The sequence below is a fragment of the Motacilla alba genome, chromosome 5, assembly GCF_015832195.1.
Source record: "Motacilla alba alba isolate MOTALB_02 chromosome 5, Motacilla_alba_V1.0_pri, whole genome shotgun sequence".
In the NCBI taxonomy this organism is placed as follows: domain Eukaryota; kingdom Metazoa; phylum Chordata; class Aves; order Passeriformes; family Motacillidae; genus Motacilla; species Motacilla alba.
The window spans coordinates 5273928-5296217 of record NC_052020.1 but is presented as its reverse complement, the minus strand read 5'-3'; the positions used below and the strand labels follow the sequence as shown (position 1 = coordinate 5296217).

The 22290-nt window shown below is 36.7% G+C and overlaps 1 protein-coding gene across 1 annotated transcript in view; it reads left to right on the top strand.

Annotated features, from left to right (window-relative positions):
• The window catches only part of CCDC73 (coiled-coil domain containing 73), a 95256-nt gene that overhangs the window by 66705 nt on the left and 6261 nt on the right, over positions 1–22290 (top strand). The window contains 9 exon segments of the mRNA XM_038137347.1: positions 1051–1130; positions 6570–6698; positions 7058–7117; positions 9719–9823; positions 14393–14503; positions 16018–16149; positions 18612–18647; positions 20139–20307; positions 20662–22191. Of these exon segments, the coding sequence (XP_037993275.1) occupies positions 1051–1130; positions 6570–6698; positions 7058–7117; positions 9719–9823; positions 14393–14503; positions 16018–16149; positions 18612–18647; positions 20139–20307; positions 20662–22191 (2352 nt within the window).

Sequence of the window (22290 nt, the reverse complement as noted above, 5' to 3'; positions counted from 1 at the left end):
CATTATTGGCTAAACAATGTCCTGCTGATTGTACTTCAAAGCTAGAGAGTGAGCACATGAATTTTGCTGAAAGAGAGTTCTACTAATTTTGGCCTGCTTGTTGTTCTAGAAGGTTTTCCTAAGTTGTATCAGAAGATAGCTGTTACATTCATCAGTATTTTAATTTTTTAAGCACATATTCTCATTCAAAACTGCAAAATTGCTCATGGTGCTGTAAGGCTGCTGTCCATCATTCCCCATGATGGACCATCTCTAGCAGAAAAGGAGAGGACGCTGTGGGTGTCTGCAGTTCTTGTGTTCAAGTGTGGTGCCAGAAAACTATTGAGGAAAATAAAGAAAAAGAGATTAGGGGTGAAAAAAGAGAAATCAGAAACCAGAAAAGGATGAAGGGGAACCTGAGAGGATGAAAATACGAAGACTGAACAGAGCTGTCTGAAAAAGTACAGGAATCAGTAAATATCTTCAGCTTTTCATTGTGGAATTTCAAGCAATTTCCCACTGATATCTTCGCCTATATAAAGTTTGAGAGAAAATTCCCTCCCTTTTCAGCAGAAATAGAAGTCATTCATAGAATTTTTTGCTCTGCTAGCCTCTGTGGTTTTTTTTCTGTCTTCCATGGACTATGGGAATATAACTCTGTACATCTGTTAAGTCAGTTATTAATTTTTTTATGCCCCATTATGTTCTGTGTTAGTCTGAAAATAACTGAACTCATCAGAAAATTACAAGAAGATCTTTTAAAAATAAAACCAAGATTAAAAGTCCTACTAAAATTGCATCATAGGACACTAAAAAATTCAATTACAGTTAAAAGAGGCAAGCCAACATACAGAAAAGTCTTAACTCATTGTTTGAGGTATAGAGATCTGGTACCACCTGGTATAATCCTCCAGTATAGTATCAGACTACACAGAAAAAGTAGCTGAATCATATTTGCAGCTTTAGGTTTGTTTTTTAAAATGAATTATATGCACATATATTGAAGTTAGAAATCAAATATTTGTTCAAATGCGAAATTATTTGTTAACATGCTTTAACTTCTTTTTAAAGTTCAGGAAGCCATACAGCACAATAAGAAACTAGCATCAGTGAATAAAAGACAAGAGACTGAAATAAGTAATCTGAAGGAAGTAAGTACAGTGCACGTTTCTGGATGGAGAATGATCCCTGTGGGTCCCTTCCAACTCAGAATATTCTGTGGTTCTTTGGGTCTTCCAAAAGCTGCTGAAGTATTAATATTAGTGGACAAGCAGCAGAACTATTTTTCATTCTATGACTAATAGCTAAATTAGCTTCCACAGACACCTCAGTAAAAACAGGAGCAGCTCTGAGAATTTTCTGTAACCTGTGAAGTGTTAATTACCTCTACAGCATCCTCCTTGTTTCCTGCTAATTATTAATAACCTGTCTTCTTCCTGTGCTGTGCTACCATCTCTTCTCCATCTGTGAGGAAGGTAGCAGTGGTGTTTGCAGTTTAGTCAGAGGTACAACATGAAGAGCAGTTGCCATGGAGGCGAGCTGGTGGCTTGAACACAGGATAAAATGTGTAACTGAATCCCTCAAGTGGGAGAGTTTTGTGACAAGGCAGCTGAGACATCAGATTACGGTTTACAAGGAAGTTGTCACTAAGCTCTTTTCTCCTGCCTCTATTCAGAAACTCTTCTTTGCCCAGTACATTTTTGATTTGCTCTCTTGAACACAGGTAATAGTGGGAAGAATAACATTCTTTTCCCTTTGAACTGTTTCTTAAGAGCTGACAAGAGAAAAACAAACGGGCGTTCAAAAGTCAGAACGGTTCTGTAAACTCAGTATCTTTCCATACCACATCTCTTCTTTATATCTCATTATCTTTTTATTTTCCTCCTTTTTTTTTCTCCTTTAGATTCTGTAATGATTTTATGTAGGGATCAAAAGCATGAGTATCTCAACTTCTTGGCCTAATGTTAATCCCCAGTTTCCAGAGGATTGCTTTGAATTGCCGTGGAATCTTTGCCAAGTTTGTGAATGTTTTTGAAAACAAAAAAGGGCAGGGGGAGAAGATAATTTGTACATGAGGAAAAGAGACTATGACCATTTTATATTTGGGTTATATTGATTGAAAAATAGATGTTTACCTGTTTACCTTTCTTTGCCTGAAAAACGGGATTTGAAGGTACAAAAGTACTTGGAAATTCTCCCTGAATCTACTGCTGTTTCTTTTCTTCTTAAGAGCATGTAGCCTTTTATTGTTAAGGTTCTTTGGAGTATGATTCCACTAAAAGCCAGACTTTAGGTTTATCTTGAAATATAGACATTTTGAGATTTTTAAAAATTTAATTCTTACCTTCTTTAGTGCTTTACTTAATTTTTGTATTTATTACATGGAGATATTGCCACAGTAAAAATTAATCAGGAATTCAGTTTGGATTTTTAGTTACATACTAGAATGTAACATGCCAAACCTTAGTGTCAAAAAGATCAAGTTTTGAAGTGATCAAAGATTTCAGACCTCTTACCATCAGAAAAGCAGATTGAAATCCACGGTAACTGTGCAGCAGAACACTGGGAAAAATCTCAAATTAATTTCTATATCACAATTAGGTGTTACAGTATTTAAAAATGTTTTTTTAGCTGCATAATTCAAATGATAGGCAACACATAAAAACTGTATATGTTTATCTGGAATATTTGATGGATGGAAGAGAAACAGAAAAATATTGGAAAGTGTCAGTGGGGATAACTTTCCTCTGTAGGAAAGCCATGTTTGTTAGGATGCTGATATCATCATAACTCTGAAGGTCTGCGAGCAGCTTTGTCTGTGCATTGTGTAAATTCCAGCTGTGCAATTCCTTTAAAAAAAGGGAAATAATTTGCATGTGACAGAAACGTTTCATCTAAGATGCAGCATATCTTTATTGTAGTATATTGTAAATAAAAAAGTGAGGAGTTTTAGAAATATTACAGCATCACAGTAAATTGGATTTGTTGCTTTTGGTGAGAAACCAAGAATAATTAATTACTTACTATTCTCTGAGGGTAAGTAATTTGAGAGGTAAGAAAACTCCAGAACAGAAATGTTTAAGAAAATTTTACATTATGAAATTTGTGAGTAATGTAGGTGTGAGAGAGAAATTGAGATTTATTTACTCCAGCAGTCAAACATACTATTTTATCCACTCTTTTTTTCAGCTGTACTCTTGATTCTTAAGGTCATGAAGGGTTATGAATTTTAAATAAAATACTGTTAGATAAGCAGAAAAAAAGGGGCCAACTGAAACTTAATCCAGCTTCCTCAGTTCAGCAGGAAATGCCTTTATTGTATTTATTACTGAATTTCTTACTAGTTTAAAGTCTTTAACCATTATTTTCTGAACAATCTGAACTGGGATATTTGGAAGAGTTTTGAAAGGGATTACCAGTCTGTTTTCACTTGCTACATAGCTGAAAGAAGTCATGATAAAAAAAGCACAATTTGGGACAACTTCTAAAGCTGGTTTTATCTGCCTTGGAGACTTGACTGACCTCTAACAGCTCTGACAACTTCTGGGTTCAAACTTCTTTCCTCTGTAGCCTCAGTGCTGGAATGGGAATGACTATCCATGGTACTAAAATCTTAATTTGGTTGTCAGCTCTTATCACAGCCATTACTTTCACTCAGACCTGGATGATCTCACACATTTGTTCTTAATGGGAATGTGAAGTTAGTGAATGCTGTTTAACATTTATGGGTAAAAATAAACTAATCTCCAATTTTAATGAAATTGCAAATGTGTTATGAAGGTGTTAAATATGTACAACAGAAAAATTGAGTGAAATTGAGGTCTGTTCTGCACAGGTTTACTCTTCTGGGATTTCAGGGAAGAAATATTATTTAGAGAGGTTATAATTTTCTCTTGACATTGCCTGCTTCAAGTCCAGTTCCTAAATTGCAATGTAATGGACTATGGCAAAATTTCCTTTCAGTAACATTTGGTTTTGGATCTGAACATTTTGATACTCGATGTGGTAGGATTCTTTTCAACCACTCTGAAAATGCTTGCATTGATATCTGGCCAAGAAGGTTTCTGTCATTCTGCTGCTTAAAAAACAACTCTGATGCTCAAGGCCCAAAAGAGTACAAGAGGGTTGCAGCAATCTGGGAAAAGAGACAACAGATATAGGTGTAATTTTGAATACAGGTTAAGTTTTCATAGGGTATCAGTCCTGGGAAATGGTTACATCTGCCTGTGCTGGCTGCTTGTCCAGTCCTACACCATTTCTTTATGCTGGAACATGTATTTGTGTGGCCTCAAGGGAGAGTGGAATTAATATTTTGTATTGAAAAAACCTAGATTTTATTTCAAAAAAAAGCTCAACTGAAAACCACAAACCCCAAAACCCAAAAAAAACCACCCCAACCAAAAAAGTGGAAGTTTTAGCTTAGACCAGCTTGGAGAAGTAAAGCAGGTTTAAGGAGCAGGACTGGGATTTTGGGACACTCTTGACTTACACTGGCATGAAGTGTTTTTTCAGCCATGTCCCTATGCACTGGCTGCTAGCAACAGCTCAAGGGAATGGGTTTAAAGCCTTATCATTCTCTCTCAACACACCCCAGCACAGATAAAATTATTTTTCACATTCAACATTCTTTCTAGATTTTTGGATACTACTTGTGATTTTAATAATGAGAGAAAGCTACTAGAAAAAAAAAGCAAAAACTTTGAGGTTACATTGTAATTAATTTCAGGGTACAAGAAAACACATGTATGTATGTAGAAAATTATTTTTAAAATTCTTTTTGCAGCTACAAACCTTGTGATTTCATTCACCATTAAAAACTTTGCTATTAGTTTTGGTGATTTCATTTGTGGAGATTTTTTTGGGAGTTTGTGTTGGGTTCTGTTTGTTTGTGGGTTTTGGTTTTTCCTGCCTACAGCTTTGTATTAACAGATTTGGGTTTGCTTCCAGATGGATTGTACACACCCACTTGCAATTACAAAGAAGAAAATACAATCGTATTTTCTGCCTCAAGGGCATGACTCATACTTTCCCCATGACAAAATAAGTTTTTTCTGCACACTGTAAAGCCTGACTTTTGGAAAACAGCTGGCATCAGATCCATGGCAGGCTTTTGCACCTGCTGGTGTGGCACCCAGCCTGTGAGCTGGGCTCTCTGTCCTGTTCATCTGCTTCTCTGTGCAGGCTGCCACCGTGCCCCTTTGCACTTGCACAAAGTTAGAGCTGCTGGCACCCTCTGCCACTTGACAGCAGGAACCTTGCATGGTTCATTCTAATAAAAGCAGAACAACTGAGATATGTCTTTATTGCAAAAGATGGGGGAAACCTAACCAGCTTTCAGAATAGAATAATTGTAAAGCATTGCTGGCTTTCAGTTCTGTAATTGATTCTGCAGTTACACTTAGGACTTGCTAGATCATTTTAAATTTATGGCTAAAATACGTGAGAAATAAAGCCTCTAGCAAAAAAAATGATTTATTTAAAAGTGCTACCTATACTTGTATTCTCCATAAAACTTTGTGAATTTCAGCTGCAATGTAATCTTTTTTCCTTCTTTTGTACTGTTCTATGATTTTGTCCAGAACAGTTAAACCACCAGCCTGTGATAATTCTGTGTGTGATAACCGAAATTCCAGTTTTGTGAAGAAAAGTTAAACAGACCAAACTTAGTTGTTAGATAAAACTATGACCATTCTGAATGCTTGGTTCACCACTATGGCATCATGGAGAATTCTTGATGCTATCTGTGAGCAGCATTCATAACCTCTGCTATTTGTCTGAGTAAACGTCAGAGTGCTCAAGGAGAGAGAGATATTAACCAGACTACCTTGCACCAGGATGGGAGGGGAGGGGGAGAGCAGGGCACAATATTTATGGCTCCAGGAACTATAAGTTGTAATTTAATGAGATCAAAGCGTTTGCTGTTTATTTGCTGCACTAGGAGCTCTGAATAAACTGGTTACAAAACAGATACCAAAAAAAAAAAAAAAAAAAAAAAAAAGCCGCAGGATATTTAAAAGAGGATAAAGACTATAAAATCAAAGGCATCAAGTTGTAGAAGCTTCTAATATAAAATTAATTTAGCATTCTCTTGAGATTAAGTAATTAATGTTTCAGGAAGAGCAAAGATCCTCCAGATTTATAGCCAGTTCCTGTTTTTACCAGATAATCACTGTTCTCCCTTTTTTCCTTCCTCATTCCCAAGAACGTACACTGTAGTTACAATAGTAATTCCTATTGTATGTGTGGGTAAAGAACCCATAAAACCCATTGGTTTTACCAATACCAACTCAATATCCACTTCTAATACACCTTTTGGAAAAGAAATAATAAGATGATTAAGTAAATACTTCAAAGAAGATTAAAATTGGCGCAATAACATTTTACCTGTGAAAATAAACTTTTAGTCACGTGTGACAAGTTTGAAGTTTAGTAAGCCAGTCTTACCCATTTCAGTACCTGTAATTTATTCTGTTTTTTCCATACATTATTTCAAAGTAGGGCATGACCAGGATAGTTTAAAAGATTTGTCTGTGTTTTGAATTGCAATGCCTACACTGGATGAACTATTTATATGTGTTTCCTGTGTTAAGGAACTGAAGAAAGTAACTACAGACTTGATAAGGTCCAAGGTCACCTCTCAGTACAGGGTGGGAGAAGAAAACATCAATCTTGCAGTGAAGGAAAAACAGTTTCAAGAACTGCAAGAGAAAATCAGAATGGTATTTTGGATTTTAAACAAATTAAAGTTTTGGTGAATATTTTCTGTTCTTCGTTCAACAAACCTCCTGGTAATGATCTCTGATGGATACAGATTAGTGATTCCTTTCTACTGTATTGCATATACATTAAATTAAACTATTTCCACTATAGTCTTTTCTAGGGAAATAAATATGCTATGAATATCAATATAATTTTATAGTAAAAAATGGGTAAGGAGACACCAAAAAATAATTCCTTTTCTTTAACTAGCCTCATGATGATTCACTATATCCCATGAAAACAATATTGTCAAAGAAAATAGACAGTAATTTTAAATGCCTTTTACTGTTCTTCATGCTCTTTTTTTTTTTTTTTGAAGGAGACAGCAGTCAGTAAAAAAGTTCAAGAAGAAAACACTCACATTAAAGAAGAAAAGCTGGTGAGTTGATAATACAGCTTCACTACTTAAAAATCGCTTCAGAATGTAGGTGCTATATTTCATACTTAGGTTTCTTATTATACTAAGCTAAAAAAACGAGTCAATTTCACTTGTTTACGCTTCAGAAATATTTAATACTGGCCCAAGTGGTATCTTACTGCTCAGTTTTTAGAAGTACTACCAGAACAAAGTCCATTGTTTGACACTTTATTCCAAGTCTTACATTTTGTCTTTGAATTCAGATGGGTGAAATTTGGTATTCCCATTAGACACTTGCCTACATGTGGGTTCAGTATAAATAAGCAGTAAATAACATGCTGTTCTGCTTTCTGGTTACCAACAGTTTATTCTAACATTGCTGGTGTTGAAACCAGGTAAAATGGGAATAATGTGTCAATGGTGCATGAAGGAAATAATGTTCCATTTAGACTATTAAGCCACACCTTTACATCCCTGAACAGTTAGGAGTGTCTTCTCTTGCTAACTCAGGTGTATTCCAGAAAAAAAATCCTTTTTAAAAAAAGGCTGTGGAGTCAATTATCAAATGTAGCAAAAAAAAAATTTGTTTCCTGTAATAACAGTGTAAGGCACTGCTTTGCAGAACGTGAAGCATGAAAAGGGTGGTTGGTTTTTTACCTTTTCTTGAACAGTTGCAGAACTTTCACTCTGCAGCTCACAAAAGGGAACAGGTCAGAGAAGTGTGTCATTCTTGGTGCCAGGGAGGGACAAAAGCAGTATCTTGCTGGCATGTCTACAGAGCACTCATCCAGCAGCACTCTTCCCATTTATAAAAGCCTGCTTGCATTTTGAGCTTGCTTTTAAAAAAATACTTGCCAATAAACACATGGGAAAAAATGAGAGACTTCCTCAGGCCTCATTACTCTCCCAGCCCTGAATGCACTAAAAGGATTTCTGTGGAGATGAATGGAACATAATTTGTGGAGCATATTTGCTGTGTTATCTAAGAGAAGGATTCTGGTTTGCATCTCTCTCCTGTTCCGTGTGAATTGCTAAGGTTTGTTTGGTAGGTTAGTTTGAACTTACGGAGAGGCTTGGAGTAGTCTGGAGAGGGCTCTGATGAAGAGATGAGCTTCATGTTTCCTCCTGTTCCGTGTGAATTGCTAAGGTTTGTTCCGTGTGAATTGCTAAGGTTTGTTTGGTAGGTTAGTTTGAACTTACGGAGAGGTTTGGAGTAGTCTGGAGAGGGCTCTGATGAAGAGATGAGCTTCATGTTTCCTCCAAGTGCTTGGGTTTGGAGACATGGGTTTCTGTGTTGTGGAGCACTCATAATTCACCTTGATTAACTGAAATGTTGGCTTTAGTGGTTCTTGGACTTAGGCTAGAAATACCATCTACATTACAGCTGATTTGTACTAAAGTCTATGAGAGAAGCAGGCTGGTCTATTTGAGAGAAAAATGTCCTAGATTTAAAAGATGTGGCCAGCTCTACTAGTGACCTGTTAGATGACACTGGCCAAACCATTCCACAGTTTCTGGGTGTAAAATTGAACTAAAAATAAATTAAGCTTCAATGAAAAAAATATTATTTATACATGCTTGAAAAGGAATGAGAGTACACTAAAATACTGATTTTTTTTTTCATTAGATAGCTGTATCTTTGTATCCAGTAGAACCAAAAGTAGAATAATTTGAAAGCACTTTGCAAGTACGTCAAAGTACTTTGTTTTAATAATATGTTCCTCTCTCAATGTATTTTGAAGCAACTGATCACATCTAAGATTCCTTTCTGCCTGAAACTCAGGTTTTTTTCTGTGTGTGTCTCCTTTTAGTAACTCTGTAAGTGGTCTTGAGGGGGTGATGATTGCCTTATCTGGGTCATTCACTCTGTCTTTCAAACCTTGGAAACGTGTTTTGTAATGTTCAATAAAAAATGGCTTAGTTTCCAGCAGACTGCAACACACTTCATGGCAGCACTCATGGCATCTTCCTCAACTCAAATCAGCTCACTTTGGGTGTCTCTTTTTTTACAACTTCCCCTTCATGAAGTAACAATACAGTCTTGAGGAACGTAACACCAAAGTTCAGACCCTGACAGTAAAATATCATATAGCTGCCCTATATGATGAAAAGCTAATAGGTGGTGGTTCACATCTATTAGGATTTGATTCAGGAGATTCAGAATGATTTCATGTTAGTGTGATCCCTTTATGGAATAATTTCTTTTGTTTTTTCCATATTTTTCTAGCCTGTGATATGGTAAGATAAATTTATTCTGTTTGTCCTGAATACAAATCACCGTGGGGTTGGATTTGATATATTTTATCCAGATTTGCGCTGAAGAATGTATAAAGATTGGGTGGGTTTCATTTTAACTATAGGAAAATCTTCTGAAAAAGAATGTTGTAATGGTTTATAGTAATGTTAACTTCTTCAGGGTAAAAGGTCAGAAAAATGGGCAGTGTTCTGATTTCTCCCTACAAGTTTTCCCCAATCTTGAGGTTGGAGTACCTTTTATTACAGACATGAATTTGTAAACACTGACAGAATTAAAAAAAAATACGAAAGACATAAATCATCTAATGTTTAAACTGCAGAAATAAAATCTTGTTCAATATATTCTATTGTGTTTGTATTAATAAGGAAATTCTCAGCTCTCTACAGTGTGTGCAGGAGCTGCTTCAGCGAATAACCCAAACGAATGTTAGAATGGAAAGTGAATTAAAAGCACTGAAAGAAGACTATCAGGTCAGATTTTTCTCAATTAGACAAGCTGTTACTATCTGTTATGTATTTTTTAAGTCCAGGGCTGTTAAAGACATCTGTGTGCCTTTCAGAACTTTTGACCTCACTTCCATTGCTCCCTCAGCTCCTTAACTGTCAGCACGAGCCTTGAAGCACAGGCTGTGCTTTCCCTCTTCTCTCCCTGAAGTAAATCATGGTTGCCATTCTCAGCAGCCATTTCTAGAGGGCAAAACCAGAACAGGGTTGCTTTCAAATACTGAAATCAAATTATTTTATGACTTTTGTTTCTTGTAATTTTCGTATAGGTACAATTTATGGGCAACATTTCAAATTTGAGATCTTCATTTATAGCTGGACCTTGTCCTCAGTTTTGTTAAAGCAGAGGGCCTAAGAAAGAGCATTATCTTTAGCCCTTTCTTGCTGTGTTTTCTGGCATCATATTTATGCTAGAAGTGGGAAGTAGTCACACTGGAGAGTGGGGAGTTGCAGCACTCCTCAGTTCCACTTTGTCATGGTTTAGGGAAAATTTTGGGAGAAAACTTTTGAAGTGGTCCCTTTAGAAACAACTTTAAGTGGCCTCTCCTCCCACCAGTTCAGGAGACATAAATTTCCTGTGAGTAAAGTAGAAAAAAATTGTTTATTTAACAAGCAAAGTACTCACAAACATGAAAAAATTAATAATATGAAACAATGAAACCTCTCATTGTTTTGAAGAGGTGGCAAATTGATAAAGTCTTTCTGTAGTTCAGAGTCCTTTTTGTGGGTGTGCCTTCAGTTTTTTCTCAGTCTCTCCGGGGCTGGGTCTGGTGTCCGCAGTGTAGCCTGGGGTGCCCTGGATGATAGACCTGGTGTTACTGGACTGAACAATAGCTGAACAGTTCCAAAAAACTACTGGCCTCAGCTAACTAAAAAACCCAAGTAATTAAAAGCAAGGGATAGTTCTGTTCTGCTGTCCGTGCTGCAGGCAACACAGTGGGTGCGGATTCTTTGCTTCTTTTCTGCCAAGGTAAGGATTAAATGTGTGAGATGGTATTTCTTGTTCAGACTCAGATGTTTATTAGTTCTTATTCTACAGTCGCACAAACTGTGAGTTCTGCAGCACTTCACTCTAACAAACTAAAAATGGAGCCCCATCTCTCTCTCTACAAGGCCTTTTAAGGATAAACTGTCCAGTTAAGAAATGACACCTAAATTATTTTTACTTTTAACCCAAAAACCAACCACCCATGCCCACAGTGTGGACTTTTTATCCAATTACACAAAACCACCCAAACCCATGGAGAAGAAGGTGAAGCAGAAGGACCAGCCTCTGCCCTAAAACCTCCATCTTTCTTTATATATATTACTATATTCTAAACCCTTTAACTCTTAAGTTTTCCACCCTGTGATATTACACCCTTCTATTCAAACTCCACACCCACAATCCCAGTTCTGTCATTCCATTTTGGAAGCCTTCTCCTTGGCCTCAGGTCAAATGCAGTGTGCTCTTGGGGGTCAGTGCCTGTCAGCACAGAAAGTCTGATATTCTCAGTAACCAGGGTCCCAAGTGGGTGAGAAGGATGCAGGGCAGCAAGTGCAGTTTCTGCAGACAGCCTGCATGCTGCTTCTCTCCCCTTCGCTCTCAGAGCCAGTCTTGAAGGTGCAGAACTTGGTATCCACCGTAAACAGAACAGATGAGTGGGGATGCCAGCATCATGAAGTCACTTTAGGACATTCTTTCAGCATGTAAAAGCTCAGAACAGTTCAGATTCCACATTTCAATAGCAGTCAGTGCACTGAAGATTAAGGTAATATCCATTCCCATCAGATGTACCATGCAGAGTTCAGGTACAACCACTGATTGGACTATTAAAAATTATTATCTGTTGTTTGCCCAGACATAAACACAACTGTTCCACTCTTTGAAACCAAGGTTTTGAACTAGGAGTTCAGTAATTTCAAATTGAACTTCCAGTGTGGATATATACTTCTGTTTCTAAATAAATGCTTTTATGCTAATTTGAAATTATTCACTTCCCCATAGACTTTACTTGTAACAGGTGTAAATAAGTTTGCCTTCTGCCACAATATAAACATAGAACTTGTGTATTTTGATGAAACAAGTAAGGTTGAAGGTGGGCTATATTCTCCATCAGAAAGTGGCTAAAACCTCCCTAGGAATTAAAGCATCTGCAACAATTTTACAAAGATAACTGACCACCCCGTTGGCTGTAGAATTGCCTAAAGTAGCATGATTGTCCATAGCTTCTGTTATTTGTACTTTGGGTCCAGTGAAACATCTGGATTACCTGCTATTCATATAATCCTGGTTTTTGTTAAAGTAAGAAGGTAATATGCTTTTTATTTTTTAAGATAATTGGAATTGCTTTGTAGATTAAAACAGAGGCTGTTCAATATATATTATAACCCTACTGGTGATGACTTTCATAATACAGGAACCCTTTAGTCCTTTGTGTCAGGACTATTGAATAGCAAGTGTATTTTAAAGTGCTTTTTTCTGAAAGCATTTCTGAACTATTGTTTCCACTCTCAGATAAAGTTTATAGTATGCCTTAAAGCTCCAGCTAAAACAGCAATTGGTATCTGTGAATCTTCTCTTTGAAGACTGCACATAAATGTCTACAAGTATGGCTTGTTTTCTTCATGTTAAGGTATGGATGGAGGACAAGTCTCTCTTTCACAGCCTGTGCAGGCCAAAAATTAATTTCTGGTTGCAATTATGCTAATTTTGATGAGAGCCTGCTCTGATTTGGGTCTGTTTGTATGAGACATTGGGAAGGTATTACTGTTTTCAATTGTTCTAACTACAGCACAAACCACTGCTGGCCATCAAAGCTTCAGTGCAGTCCTCAAAGGTAACTTCAGGCCTAAATACTTTAGATGAAATGGGTGTTACAAGGCATGCCTTGGTTATTCTTATATATAGGGATAAAAAAACCTGATAAATTCATGTAAATAGACTTTTTTTTTCAGTTTGATACAATTACCATGATATTCCAAGGAATGAGACAATGTTAGCTTATTTTGCATTTTTGCTTTTTTTTTTTTCAAGTAGGGAGCTGAATATATAACTTTTACAAAATATTCTTAAACAGATGACAGAATACTTGAGAATGCAAGGAATTCAGTTATTCCCCTGTGTGTACAACTGGCTTTAACATGTGATCACTTCCATACATCTGCTGCTTCTGAGATTTTGCCCTAAGAGCTATGCTGTGAATTACTGTAATCATCCATCACCAAGGAGGTTGCATTTCAGGTGCAAGTAAAAGCATCCTTGGAGTTAAGAGCAGGTTCATCAAAGAGAGGAGGTCTTGGATATTCCTGGTTTATACAACTGGATGAAAGATGCAACATCAGAGTGGGATTATTCAGACAATGTATTGTTGAATTGTCCCATATTTTAAAATACATAATCTGTCAAAGAAGATCCATTATATTCTTATGCACAACTTTTCCCATGTGTACAAAAGTGCAGGGTGGTGTGAATTTTCCTAGTGTTGGTAACTGTAAAATATATATTTAAAAATATTTATATCTATAATATAAATCTATTTATATTTATATAAAATTTTTAAAATAAAAATATAATTTTTAATAGTAGTGTAGCTAAATTAACATAGACATTTTAAAATTGGTACTAAGTGAATCAAAAAGTGGACTCATTTTTGGTTAAAAGATTTAGTAAAAATGAATTGGTTTGGAGTATTGCCTCCATAACATTTTTCAAGTGGACTTAAAAGAAGCTCAGCAGAATCATAAATATGTAGCTCATGCATTAAAGTTATGCTTACATTATCAAATATATTTGTGTCATCTATATAGCAGGTAATGGAATGCAGGGACTCTTATCTTCCATATTGTTTGCTGTAAAAATATGATAGGATAAAAATTCCAAGAGTACCTGATATGTGTGTGAAGTTGCTGCTGATTTACACAAGACTCCTATAATTTAGCACAGGAAAACTGAAAGAGTTAACCCAAAACTGTTGCAAATACAGTTATGGTGGTATAAAACTTAATATTACTGTTATTTTGATGCACTCCTATTTCAGTGACCTAATAAAAATAAATTAAAGCATAATCAGTTATATACTTCATGTTGCAGTAGATATGTTTTAGAATGTAAAGATTTTATAGTTTATAGGAGAGGTTAATAAACAATTTAGGACAGAAATACTGATTATAAAAATATTTTTTTCCTGTCAATATACAGTAGTTTTTTCTTTAAGTACAGTGACTCTGGATTATGCTACATTTCATATCTCTCATCTCTGGACTTTATATTACTTTTTCAGCACATTAAAACTTATGCAGTGAAACTGAATAATGGCAAGTGTTTTTATACCCTTTTATAGCCATTTCTTTTTTCATAACCTCCCCCTGTTTCCTGTTAGCTAAACTATAAGCACCTTTCTGTTAATTTATGAAAATTATTGTTGAGATAGCACATTATCACTGATCTGTATGGCACTTGCAGCATGTTAGAAGCAAAGGTCCAAGCAACATAAAACACATCAAAATTCATTAATGTGGTATTGATTATTTTTTGGATAATTAATTTTATTGCAGGCCCTTGAAAGAGATAATGAGCTGCAAAGGGAGAAGGCAAAGGAAAATGAAGAAAAGTTCCTTAAGCTTCAGAATGAGCACGAGAAGGCACTAAGAACTTGGAAAAATGATGTAGGTTTATTAAATTAAATGCTTTAGCATTAAAAGTTTTTTTTAATAGTTGTCAAGCATTTCAGCTAATCCTGAAAAGCCAAGAAAATACCACAGAAATAATGCAATAAAAACAACTCACTTCTTCTCCAGTAATACAGATACTTCTAGAAATGAATATTTTTTCAAGGTAGATTTAGGTTGACTTCTGTGTTCTAAAAGGTCAGTGCTCTTCCTGCAGCTCTGATTTGAAAGGAATTCTTCAGTGTGGACTGAGGGTGAAAGGGGATAAGAAAGGTGTGTCTGCTATGTCCCCCTAGTGAATTCACCTCTGTGGACACCTAAACAATAGTTCGTCTTCTATATTTGACATTCTTTCTATTACCTCATTACTTTTAAAGAATACTTTGGCAATTATTTAATCCAAAACAATTAGCAAAACACTGTAGCTGTAAAAATTGTCTGCAATAATAAATGCATGTTTAGATGTAGGAAAGATTAATACCACTTCAATAAGACAAGCTCTGCTTAATGTGTGGAAACCAGACTCTGCAGCATTTGTTTAATAGTCTGTCTTTTTTATTTCTTTGTGCTTGGCACTTGCTGCCAGAAAGGTTTTGATTTTGGTAGATAGATTTCCAGGGAAACTGTAGGGAAATAATGCAAAGTTGTCCTTGTAATCCTGTTGTCTAAGGCTCACTCCTTTGAGTGCAGCCACTGTGGGGATGACTGCAACCATGAGACCACAAAATAGCTGAACTCTTCTGATGCTCAGTTCCCTGAGAAGATATGATTTCCCTGATTCCTTGGAGAATTTTATACCATGATTTCCTCTATAGACATGGGAACTTGCCCTGCTTATTTCTCAGGAACCTTTGCATCTATTCTGTAGAAGATAATTTTCATTCCTTTTCATATTACTGCTATGACTAACTAGAAATTTTGTCTCCTAAAGTAAATAATCAAGGATAAAGTTAACACTGGTCCAGAAATCTTTGTAAATTAAGTGAAGGTATTTCTGTAAAATTGCCCTTCGATTCTTTTTACACGTTGTAGTTTGGACCATTCAGTTACTTCTAAATACAAAAATTTAATTGTTACATATTTTCTGAAGGAGGATTGGATACTTGAGGCTATTCACAGAAGTAAAGGGCTAAGCAAATTATTTGCTGTTATGGTTTCTTGGCAATGTAGGTGGAGAATGAATGTTGAGTATTACATTTATCTTTGAGCCAAAAGGGAAGAAACCTACAAATACAAATCTCACTTTTTGGAGTATTGCTACAAGCAGTAAATGGTGAAAAAAAAAGCCCCAAGCCAGTTAATAAAAGCTATAATCTGTAATGGAAATGTGGTTAAAATTTTGGTTGAATGAAATAGCTCAACTACTTTGTACAGAGAAATTCCTTAGCATACTTTCTTTTAAGGATGAAGTTTCATTTGCTAAGCTGTTCATACCTTTGAAAAAACGCTGGTTTACCCATTTGAACACGCAGTAAAGTGTTTGTGTGCTCTGTGTACTGCAATTATTACAGGAGGAAAACATGAGAAGAGAGATACACACTATTAAAAATGAGCTGAATTCCCTTAAAGGACTTCATAGACATCTTGAAGATTATCCTCCTCTTCCAGGAAATCAGCATTCTGAGCCAGTGGGAAATCTGCAGGTAAGTATCTTTACTAGCTGCAGTGTGTCTTGTAAAAATGCCAGAGAACTGAAGATATGAGAGTTTTTCTAATCTTGTCTGTCATGTCCACTGATTCTCAGTTCTGATGCTCAGTTCCCTGAGAAGATATGATTTCCCTGATTCCTTGGAGAATTTTATACCATGATTTCCTCTATAGACATGGGAACTTGCCCTGCTTATTTCTCAGGAACCTGAGAAATGACATGGCTCAGCCTAAAAATTTATGTGACAATGGCTCTAAGTATCACTGAAACTTACTGTACCCAGAGAATGTTGTCCTTTCATCAAGAAGGTGCTTATATCACAGAAACTACTGTGATACTGTTTCATTAATAAATTTTTACTAATAAACAGCAGTTAACTTAAGCCACCTATCTTTAATAAACCCTATTTCACAGACATATTTTCCATGGGTATTTCTCAAATACTGGGGCAGATCCAATTGACTTCTTATGTATGTAAGTTCCCTGGAGGTGTGGAGGCAGGTCCACCTTTACTCAGAGGAACTCATTTCAGCTTCTCTAAAATCTGAAACACGGGACAGATCAGAAGGTTGTTTTTATCAATACACAGGTTATCTAAGTGCTTCAGTTTTAGTTTAAGAAACGCTTTATGTCACATAGCACGTTTAGGAGTCATCAAAGACACAGCAAGCTCATCAGGTGGTGAATGCAGGAGGTAAAAGACTTTTATGCAGTGCAGGCTGAACTAGAATTGAGCTTGGATTGTTGGGTGAGCCAAATCCATGTTCAGCTCTAGGTGCAGGGCACATATGGGAAGTCAACAAGTGGTTAAGCACACAAAGATGGGCTTTTGGAGCAAAAGGAAGAACACATAGCAGCTCTGTTATATCCCATGATCCCTGCAGCTATACATACAGATACAACACATCCCTTTGTTATATCTCTCTGGATTGCAAATTTGAATTCCAGTCTTTATGGGATTGAAAAAATTGGGCAGAGTCAGAAGCCATAACAAACCTTCTCTGTGCATTGAGTGTGTTCTGCTGTTCTGTTGAGTATTTTCCATTAACTTTTACAAACATGTAATGATCTATCTTCAAAGAACAGAAAACTCATTTTTCACATATACAATCTTGTTTGTCGTGTTAAGAAAATAGGAAGACACTAGGATTGTAAAGACAGGTGACTATTTTAGAACTAGTCCATGAATTGTCAGTAAAATGACAAGCAGTAAAAATATTTTAGGATTTGGAAGAATGTAAAATCTGTTTCTCCTCAATGCACGTACATAAGTATGTTTATGGCTCACACACAAACATACACAGACGTGGCTGTGGTATGGGCTTAATAATGCAAGGGAAATTAGATGTGAAATGATTACTCATTGTGCCAAAGCTGAACTCTACAAGGAATTATGCAAATTGTGTGTCTTAAAAATCGCTGTTTCCTTGAATGGAAATGGAATATTGATTTTGTTTAGGATGCAGAATCAAAGTGATTAGGCATTCATGATAAACAGTACTGGTGCTTACTAAGATAGCCCCATGGGTTTGAAAGCAGAAAAGCTTAAAGCGTATGCTCATAAATGCAAAAGAAGTCAGATGTCTTCCAAATATACATCTTACACTATCTTATGGCAAATTGCCACACCACTTTGTGTTGTACAATCATTAGATTTCCAAAGCTAGGCAGGTTGGACTGAGTGGAACAGTGCCAAGAAACTGAAGCTGCAGCAGATCATATTGGTTATCCTGATTTGTGGAATTTCACCTTGTATCACTAATGAGTCAGCCTCTAGTCACACATAAAAGGGAAAGGTGTTGGCTTGGATTTAGACCTTGACTGTGGTTCCAAGTGTTCTAAGGAAATATGTTTATACTTATTTTTACACTTAGTGCAATCTGAAATCCCTGTGGTTATTTGTGGGGCATGAAATTCAGAATGTACTTAAATTTCTTCACACTGATCACCTCTGGAATAGTAATTAAACAAAAGACATTTTTAAAAGAAAGGTACAATGTCAGACCTTATTACTGACTTGGATTGCAATTTAGTTTAACCTTACCATCCTTCACGTTTAGTTTGATACAATTTGTAATTCAGCTGTGTACCATTAGAGAATAGGGTTACACCCACCAATGGCTTGATGTAATTCTTTTGGGGTGTATGTACAGGGAGATCTGGTTTTCAGAAGGGTTTGAATTTCATACTATGAAATAGTCTTTTGAGGGAAAAGGATATTTAGGGATATATGTGTTTCTTAGTTAGATTTTACTAAATCACAGGCAAAAAAATTAAAATCCAAGTTTAAAAGTTTTGTTGTTTAGGTATTTTAGTTTGTCCATCTTGGACCTATTTTTTTAAGGGCTGAACAGCTACTTGAATTTATTGAAAAGTAGGTTTCTTCAGCCCATCTGAAAACCTGGAAACATGAAACCTTTCTGCCTTTCTATGAACACTTCATCCTGTTTGTTTCAGATGCAGCCACCAGCTCAGCCCACACCAACAAATGTGGTAAGTTTCACTGCAGTGGCTGTCTTATTTCTGTAGAAAATATTAATGTACACAGTTATAGAGTGGTGCTTGGTGTTTCTGTCTGAAGAAAGAGATCCTAGAAACAAAAGATTGTAAGATAATTACAGATTTCAGGAAAGAAAAAGGAAATGTCTACTATTTGTATTCAAAAAGCTTGTAAGTGTGATGCCAGGGCTATATAGAGGAAAGAAGCAATTTCAGTTAAAAACCTAGAAAATAAAATGTGCAATATATACAATTTCCAAGTGTGACAGGGAAAATAATGATAAAACATGAGGAAAAGAGAAAGAAATTTCAACTGAAACTTCAAATTGAAGATGGAGGAAAATTATTTTGGGCCCCTCCTCTATTTACCATGACTGCTCCCTCCCCCAAACCAGCAAAGCTGGGAGCATCAGGATGTTCCTGTGACCTGTAGGGAACTGTTTCTAGCAGATTTGTGTTCTACATCCCTACTCTGCCAGCCCTGCAACAGCCCCATTTTTTAGCAGTGCTGTCCCCCTGCCTCCCTCCACTCTGCAATGTTCTCTGTCCTCCCCACACACCCAGTGCCCAAGCACAGCTCTTGTAACTCCCTCCCACATCCCAGCCTTCCTTCTGCAACACCTCCAGTCACCCAAGTGTCTTCAGCTCTTTCCCACATCTTTTATGGACTAAGCTCCCTCCCACATCTGCCTATTTTATATCCTATCTTTAGGGCAACAGCCAGCACGTGCTCCTGTCTTCAGCTGCCAAACAGTTGATGATGATAAAGGATGCATCTCCTTTTGCTTTTATTTTGGTGGGATTTTATTTTCTTCACTATTCAGGCCCTAGTTTCCACAGAACTTCATTGACTGCAGCTTTCAAAACTGAACACCAATACAGATGCAGTAGTAGACCAGTGATTTAGACTTTCAAGTAGACAAATCTTTCAGGCTTCTATTCTTGTTGAATTTGACTCAAATTCAAGTTAAAGAGCTATTTGGGAGGGAATGAGGAACTAAATTTCACAAGAAGCCTTGTGAAATGGAGTTTAAAGTCCTGGGCATTTTGCTAGAAAAAAAATGTTGTTTATGTGTGCATGTGCTGTTTTTGTGTGCATGTTGTTTATGTGTTTGGGTGTAAACAGCAATCGTGCAGGATTTTTGCACATGGAATCACTGAGCAGGTCACTGAGTGGGCCAGCAGAGAGAGGGAGTAATCCAATCACCACATGTACAACACAAATTCCTTCCACTGAGGAATTCTGTCAAATGTATAACTTTGTGCACTGTAATATAACAGGACCTGAGTTCTTTCCTACTCTTCCAGGGTATTAGTCTGCTTTTTTCTTTTCCTCTGTTTACATTTACTTTTTATGCTTCAGGTCTTTGTTTTCCATCAGAACTGTAAAATTAATTTTAAATCTCAGTCTTGAACTTTTTACCTAATCAGTGACTATAGTAAATTACTAAAATACCTATGATCTTTTGTTCCTTCCTATGCTAGAGTGGTCAAGAACACTCAAAAGACAGTGAAATACAGGCTATTCAGAAAGCACATGAGTTTATGCAGTCTGTAATGAGAAAATATGGTAATTGTGGAAATGAAGAAGAAACTGAAGTAAAAAACACAAGGGACCAGTCTTCAGGCATTGAGGAATTAAAGATAGAACAAAGTAAGAACTTTCCTTGGATAATAGATATAAGTAGTTTTGTTAAGAAAGGATAAATGTTTTCAGATATAGTGGATGACAAGAGAGGGCTTAAATCCTGAATTAAATGGTCATATCTAAAATCTACAGAATGTTAATATATTCTCTGTTCTCTCAGTTTATAAATATTTTGTAAGTGACCACAGTGCAATACTTAACCTTCAGTAACTTTTTGACAGGCTTGTGTGTGTAATGTAAGATACCACTATTGATATCAATCCTGAGTCCACCTCTTTGGAAATTCTAAACTGTAAAAAGAAAGCATGACATAACCTCTGGGTTAGCAGTCACTAACTAGAGAATACCCTCACTCTACAGGGCCACAAGTTCTTGAGAACAGTTTTAAGGATGAAATTAATGTTGCTAGCCCTTGTGAAGTAAAGCAAAGGGAGGCTTCTCCCAGGAACACCCTCTGCACAGATACTGATTTAATTACCCAAGGACACACCTGGGAAATGCACGTCCCTGGATGCAGAGAGGCAGAAGGAACAGCACACAGAACGTTACCAGATGAAAACAATGCAGATTCAGATCAAAAGCCACAGGACAGCACTGAGCCCTTGGCAGCACACCACACACAAACAAGGAAGGACTTTTTGGGCAGTGCTGAGACTGTAGGTGCTGACAGGAAAAACAGAAGTCAGGAGACTGACACCAGCAAGGAGGAACTGTGCAATACTGCAGGTACATCAACTTGTGCCAAGGCAGATGCAAACTCAGACACCAAACAGCACAACAAAAGTGTCCTTACACCTGAAGCACCCAAACCTGAGTCTGAAGCTGTTCTTTGCACTGAGAAGAGTGCTCTGCATGACAGAAGTACAGACACCCACCAAGCTAAGGAGTTAAGTGTTGGCATCCTACCTTATACTAAAGAGAATTCTCAAGCAGAATACCAAAAATGCAGTTTGCTGAATAGTGACAATTCTGTAGGCAGTGGATTACATAAAGCAGAAAAAACCTTAAATCTGAATGGTTTACATAGAGATAAACTTCCTCTGGAACAGACACACGTGGATGCTGAAGGCAGAAATGATGACAATGCCAGAAACATGAACAGCACTGGTGTTCTGGCAACTGATGCTCAACATCCACCAACTGTTTGTTGTGATAACACAAGTGCTGATGATGCTGCTGCAAAAGAATGCAGATATAATAAGTCTCTCTTAGGTACTTTTAATTTATGCCCCCCAAAAACTGAGAGAGGAGTAAATGCAGAGGACATGCACAGCAATCAACCTGAACAAAGCAGTGCTAAACAAACAGGGAATGCTACAAACACACGGACTTCCACTGCTGAAGCCAAATCTCCAGTAAAGGCTGATGGTCTCGAAATTGCTCACAAAAACCCTCCAGGAGATAGGGCATGTGCAGATAAACTAATTCCACATAAAAATGTTAACAATGGTACTCAGATACACTCCATCAAAACAGGACATTTTCTGGAGATTAATGCTTCAACAAATAACACATTGTTCAAAGCGAAAAAAGACTCGCTGAGTGGAACAGTTCCAGGAATGAAGCTTGCTGAGGGTCACCTGAAAGAACCATGCTCTTTACCCATGAGAACATCTGGAAATTTAGTAAACCTAAGTGTAAGGTCATCCTTTGATCTTCCAACCTCAGATAAAAAAGCTGAGAAAACTCCACTATACTTGAATTTTTTAGCTCTCAGTTCTTGTTCAAGAGTAAATCAAATGAGAGGTCAAGCTACGTGGACTTCAGCTTCCAAGGAGCCTTCCCTTTTGAAAGACAAACCACCATGCTTACTGGAAAACACAAACATTATCTCAAACACACAGAGTCAAGATCTCAGTGGAAATGAGGACAGTGGAGAAACAGGACAAGGTGAGAAAATACAAACATTAATATTCTGAACCTTATGGTGCTTAGAAAAATTAGTAGAAGGTGAAATGTCTATATCTAAGCTTAGTGTATAAAAATGTA